The sequence below is a fragment of the Pteronotus mesoamericanus genome, unplaced genomic scaffold (genome assembly GCF_021234165.1).
Source record: "Pteronotus mesoamericanus isolate MK-2021 breed Mesoamerican mustached bat unplaced genomic scaffold, CSHL_Meso_final contig_657, whole genome shotgun sequence".
NCBI lineage: Eukaryota > Metazoa > Chordata > Mammalia > Chiroptera > Mormoopidae > Pteronotus > Pteronotus mesoamericanus.
Window position 1 is genome coordinate 25,117,555 of NW_026555229.1, and position 6,000 is coordinate 25,123,554.

At 62.6% G+C, this 6,000-nt stretch overlaps 1 protein-coding gene across 7 annotated transcripts in view; it reads right to left on the reverse strand.

The window, feature by feature from the left end:
• The window catches only part of EBF3 (EBF transcription factor 3), a 108,715-nt gene extending 103,722 nt beyond the window's left edge, over positions 1–4,993 (reverse strand). For all 7 annotated transcript variants that reach the window (XM_054581698.1, XM_054581696.1, XM_054581695.1 and 4 more), the window contains exons 1-4: positions 4,362–4,993; positions 4,094–4,250; positions 3,674–3,737; positions 2,912–2,967 (exon numbers count right to left, since the gene is read on the reverse strand). In XM_054581698.1, the coding sequence (XP_054437673.1) occupies positions 2,912–2,967; positions 3,674–3,737; positions 4,094–4,250; positions 4,362–4,495 (411 nt within the window). In that variant the 5' untranslated portion in view covers positions 4,496–4,993. The remainder of the gene's footprint in view (positions 1–2,911; positions 2,968–3,673; positions 3,738–4,093; positions 4,251–4,361) is intronic.
• Positions 4,994–6,000: the final 1,007 nt, after the last annotated feature.

A 6,000-nucleotide genomic window follows, 5' to 3' on the forward strand; every position in this document is an offset into this window, starting at 1 on the left:
GGCGTCCTGTGGCCCCGGCCTGGTGGGGCGGCAGGTGCAAGGCAGGCGGGGAGGCGGCGGCCCCGCCAGGTCACGCTCCTGCCGCGGCGCCAGGAGAGGGGCTGGGCCAAGGCAGCCTCCGCTCCGAGCGCCCTGCGGGCCTGCGCGAGGCCTTCGGCTGGGAGGACGCCGGCCGCGTGGGCTGGGGCAGGACCAGGGCGCAGAGAGCCAGGGCGCACTGGCATCGACCCCAGCACCGGGGCTGCCCGCACCGCCGCGGGGCCCCGGCTTCGGGCCATTGTCTAATCCTCGTTCCAGTGTGCATGCTGGAAGGGACCGCTGAGGACGCGCTGTGACTGAGGAAAAGGCGAGGGCCGGGCTGGGGCAGCGGTTTGCCGGCAGCCCAGGGGCCGCGCCAGCCCGCGCGCTCCCGGGACTGGAGCAAGGAGGGCGCGTTCCAGCCCAGCACCAGCAGCGGCCGCCCGCCCGGCTCACTGCCACCCGGAGTCCGCAGGCCGCCTACCAGCCGGGTCCTGCACGCGGGGGGCAGCCCTGGCCGGCCCACAGCAGCTGCACGTGGCCGCGGCGGGCCCAGGCCTCGCAGACCCTCCTCAGAGGGCCCGGGCGCCCAGCCCCGCCGCGGCCACGTGCTCCTTGCCGGATGATATCGGAAAGAAAGTGCTAATGGCCAATCTGGTGTTTATTTTGAAACTGCTAACAATGATTTTTCTCGGGTAAGAAGGCGGTGTCTGCGCACACGCTCGGGTGGGCTTTGAGCAGAGGCTCGCCAGATGGTGCGCAGCCCTAGGTGCGCCCACCGCGGCGCCCACCCCGTGCCGCCGCCGGAACCGGGCCGGGCAGCCCGCGTTAAAAAAAAAAGGGGGGGGGAGGAAAAGGAAAAGGAAAGAGAAAAAGAAATAGAAAAAGAAAAGAAGGGGAAAGGCCACCAGAGGAGAGGCGGGGAGTGGGGGTAGGAGCCACACGTTCCGGGCAGAAAATTCCACCAAAGGGGGAGGGGAGTCCCCTCCAGTTCCCGCCCCCCCCTTTTCAAAAAATTATCTGGAAATTACTTCCAACCTCCTCGGGCACTTCTGATTCTCTCCTCCACTTCCAGGTGGACAAAGTCCGTCCCCAGGAAGCCGGGCTTCCCCTGGGGAGAGGGCAGGGTCCTGAGCCCTCTGCAGCTGCCTCCCTCCAACCCGCGCCGAACCGCGGAGCGACCGCAGGCCGGCGCCGCCCAGGGCTGCAGGGCGCGCGGCGGGCACCGGCTCTTCTGAGAGCGCCGCTGGTCCTCCGATGGAGCCCCGTATTTATATTTGATTTATTTTTTATTTTGTAGCACAAACAGAAATCCATAAACTGTCGGTTCAGCGCCATTGACTCTTTGATCAGTTACTGGGCTATTTCTTTCCCTTTTTCCCCCCCAATCGCCGTCAGTGAGAAGAGATTAAATGCCTTTATTTTCAGCCCTGTTTATACCGCAAAGGTCCGTGGCTAAATGAACAATAAAAGTGAGCTTGAAACAAACCCTCCGCCCTCTCCCTGCAACGACAGGGAAGCTCGGGCTGCCTGCGCCTGCCGCGCGGTCACACTGCAGCGCTGCCACCGAGCACACCAGCCCTTCTACGCAAAGAAAGAAAAGCGACCTGTCAACGAGCAACCCAGCTCCCGCAGGCTTCCCTGAGCCCGAGTGGGATCCTCCCCGAAGGGCACACAGCCTGTCTTTCTCAGAAGGAGCATAGTTTACCTGTCGGGTCTGTTTTACGCTGCGAGGAAACCTCCCTGTTTTTACCGCCCAGACATTAGAGCCTCCCATGCTTGCTGCCTCAGCAAGGACAAACTTTCCGAAGGGGAAGGGAAATCAGAGCACTGACTGCCGAGCCTGGTGGGGGTGCGCGGGCCGGGCGGCCGCAGGCGCAGAGGAGCGGGCTTCCTCCCGCTCCCATCCTTCAGGTTCGCCTCAGGGGCGAAGAGGCCACTTTCCTTCCCAAGCCTGAAGCCCAGCTCAGAAGTATATTTTAAATCAATCTGTGCCAAGTGGGTTTAATTTGCGCGTCGGACACCCCCCTCCCCCAACCCTCTATTTTTAAGAAAAGGAGGGTAAAAATCTGCAAAACAACTGAACGACAACATACCACCGAGCACAGAACCAGCCAGAGAACGCACAGTGTCACAAAGCGAGGACGCGCTTTTCTGCCCTTGATGGCATTACCGAGAGCCAATAGTGACCCTCCGAAAAGTTGACCAAGACAGGTTAAATAATTTACTAAGGAGCCGCTTGTAATTATGTTATTTACAAGGTATGACAGAGGGCGGGGGCGGGGGCCAGGGCCGCTCGGAGAGCCGCGGGCGGGCCGGGGTAACCCCTGGAGCTCGGGGTTTGAATTATGGAGACGGGGGGCCAGAGGTGAAGACGGGCTGGAGGGGAACAAGGTGACTCCTCACCCCGGCGCATTTAACTTTTAAATCCAAACAAACGTCTCCCGTTACTAGACCGTCACACTGGAAAGGAGAAAAATGAACTAATCAAGCCCCGCTCAATGGGCTTTGGAAAGGAGTGAGTTGCCATTGTTAGAGAGAAAAGAAAATCAATGAAATGATTCCAAGGAGAAAGGAAAAACACTCAAAAAACATACGGAAGGGGCATCTTGAAATTTTTCTGTCAAATGTTCATTACCATAATTAATTAAGAGAGACTTTGAATCCAATCACAAGCCATTTAATAAAGCATATCTGTCCTGTTCTAATGACAACAAACTATTTTGCCAATCGCTTCATTTATTCCAATAAATATGGAATTCTCATTAGCATGTCAAGGAAACTAAGTGAAAAACAAAAACACGAGACCCACTTGGCAGTCTGCTGTCCCTGGGCCCCAGGACAACCCCAGCTGAGCCGTGAAAAATCGGTGCGGAGGCTTAAACTTTCTCACCTGTTTGGTCATTGAATCTATGAGGCGAACATACAGATCCTGCTCCGTTCTGACTCCTGGAAAAAAAAGAAAGAAAGAAAGAAAACCAGAGACAGGTTCTCATCAGGATTTGAGCAAGGGCACCCGGGCACAGGAAGTCCGGGGCTCAGGGACTGCGGCCGCGTGATGCAGCAAAACTCAGGCGTGCCCTTTAAAAGGCGAGCCAGCAAGCCCCACTCGGCCGCGCTTTATTTTTTCCTTCTCTTAATTAAGGACCTTAAGACTCTCAGGGTTCGCCTTGCAAGGTGCAAGAAACGTGTGTGGCTGAGAGCAGGCCTCGCTGCCAGGCCGGGGGGCCGGCGTGGTCATTTATTTTTAGAAAACAGAACGCAAGACACGAAGCAGAGGCTGAGCTCTTTCTAGCGTCTCTCGAGGATTTTTGTAAAATCTCGAGCCCAGGAAGCAAGTTGTGCCTGGTTTATGGAGCTACCCCATCTCAATAATTAACATTAATTTGCAAAATTGAAAAAAGTCACTTAGAAGTGATGTTCAGCTGGAGCCCCTATCGATCTGCTTTTTACTTTCTACTTCAAGCCCCACCGGTTAATCACGGGAAGTGCCATCGACTTATCGATCGTTTATGTTTTGTTTTCCTTCTTTGCCATGAGAAGATTTCGTGTTTACATCCATGTCATTTTAATCTCAAAATCTTTATGTCCTTTAAGCACCTCGGGAAAGGAGAGCGAGCTGGGCAGGGGCGGGGAGGCGGTGGCGGCCACTTACCGTTGCTGTACAACAGCTGGAGTTTATAGTGAATGCCGTTGTTGGTTTTTTCGTTGTTGGGCTCCTGAAAGTAACGATAAATAATTGCATTTAGTGCGGGCGGCGTCCGCGCGGCCACAGCGCTCGGTCCCCCTGCACGACCGAGGCCCCGGGGCCTCCCGCAGGGCAGGATTCCTGTCTTGGAGCGGCGCGGTGATGTCACTTTCCTGCTGGCGGCCCAGCGCCCTCCTGGCCCCGCTTGAGCGCGGGGGCGCAGCGGAGGCGCCCGGCCCCCGGCGGTCCGGCGGGCGCACGTGGCGGCGGGGGCGCCGGGCCGAGCCGCGCCGCCGCCGAGGGGGGCTCTCCGGGCCACCGCGTTGGGGCACCGCCTGCCTCCCACTTCTAGAAAGATGGAGGGTGTGATTGTGTGCTCGCACTTACTTTCTCTTTCTCCACAAAGTCCACAAAAGCGGTCCTTTCGATCTCCACCGGCTGCCCCTGCCTGTCGTAGAGCGCCAGCACGAAGTGGAAGAAATTGGATTTCCGGAGGTTGGAGGGCGGCTGCTTCTCGAAGTGCGCCCGCGCCAGCCCCACGCCGCTGCGGGAGGAAAGAGACAGCGGCCCGGTGAGGAGCGCGGCGCCGGCCGGCGGCGGGGACCCGGCGGGGCCGGAGCTCGGGCCGGGGCGCGAGGGGCCGGCCGGTACGTACCTCTGGGCAGCCGTGTTGGCGTCCACCACCCCCGCCGTGTGCATCCACGAGCGCACCGGGTTCATGCCGCTGCCCAGCGGCTCCTCCTTCATGGTCGTCCCCCCGCGCGGAATGTTCTCCTGGATCCCAAACATGAAAACTGCTGGCGGCGGCCGCCGCTCCCGGCCGAAAGCGCTTCCGCGAGCAGCGGCGCTCGGGGCTCGGCGCCTGCGGTCCGGCCCGCCGCCGGCTTCAGCCCGTCCCGGGCAGGCGCGACATACACCGGCGGCCGTGCGCTCCGGACGGCCGGGGGCGCGGGGGCGGCGGCACCGGCGGCTGCACCGGCGGCGGCGGCGGCGGCGCTCCGGAGAAGCAGGAGAGGCAGGACGCGCGGCCAGGCGCTGGCTGTTGTTGTTGTTGTTTGCAGGCGCGCTCAACGTGGTGTCATCCTAGCCAGGCGGCGTCCGCGGCTGCAGGACACTGCGGGATCGTCCGCTTCTGGCGCGGCCCGCCTGCTCCAAAGACAAATAAACGGGGCAGTGAGAGCCGCGGCGCAGTCCCGGGCGCAGGCGGGGCGCGGCGGGGCCTGGAGCGGCGCGCGCAGCGGACGGAGGCGCACAAAACTCAGCCCTCTCTCCCCGAGGAATGGACCCTTTCCCGGGAGCCAAAACTCGAAGCCCCCGGGAGCGGCGCTGTCAGAGGGTGACGTCGGGGGGCGGCGCCTGCGCCATATATGGGAGCGGCCGCCCCTCGCCGCGCCCCTCGCCGCCGCCGCCGCGCTCGCCGACTGACTGCCTGACGGCGCGCGAGCCGGCCCGAGCCCCGCGAGCCCCGCGAGCCTCGCCGCCGCCGAGCGCCACCGAGCGCCACCAAGCGCCGCCGCCGCCCCCAGCCACGCGCTGCGGCTCCGCGCGCCCACCCGCAGCCAAGGAAGTTACTATTCGCCCAAATAAACCTTGAAATGAAACAACCAGTGCACGATCGCAGCTCGGTCCCCCTAGTACCTTCTCCCCAAATCACAGAGACGGTCAGGACACGGCAGAAAGGAGGGGGTGACATGCCGAGGCGCCCCAAGTTGCCCAAGAGCATGCGATAAATGCAAGGGGCCGCTGCTCGCCCCGGGGCAGCCCAGAGGGGAAAGTGAGGAGCGGACGGCAGGCCGCAGGGAGGGAGCTGGAGGGGCGGGCGGGGGCGGCAGCGGCAGCGGGGGAGCAAGGCTCCCTCGCCCGGGCGGGGCGCTCAGCTCGCCGGGCACCCGAGCAGACCTCAGGCTGCTGGGGGGGCAGCTCTGCCCCGACCCGGGCCTCACCGGACGCCAGCGTCGGTTGCCTTGGCGGAGGCCGCCGAAGGCTGGACTAGGGACCCACGTCGGAGGCGGGCTTAACCAGATGCTCTCTCTCTCCCGATGGCCGCGGGAGCCCCCGTCCCCCGGCCTGTCTTTAGGCGCAGCGAGTGACAAAGGCGGCTCCAGGCTCCCCGGGCGGACAGGAAGCGCGCCCGGCCTGCCAGGAGACCTGGAGCCGGGTGTCAGGCTGCGCGCCCCGCGCGATGCCCGCACCTTGCCGGCGCCAGCCGCGCTAAAAGCCGAGCGGACGCCGCGGGCGGCCCGGTCCTACCCTGGGTGCCGCCGGGCCCGGGTAAGCGCGCGGCGCGCGGCTTC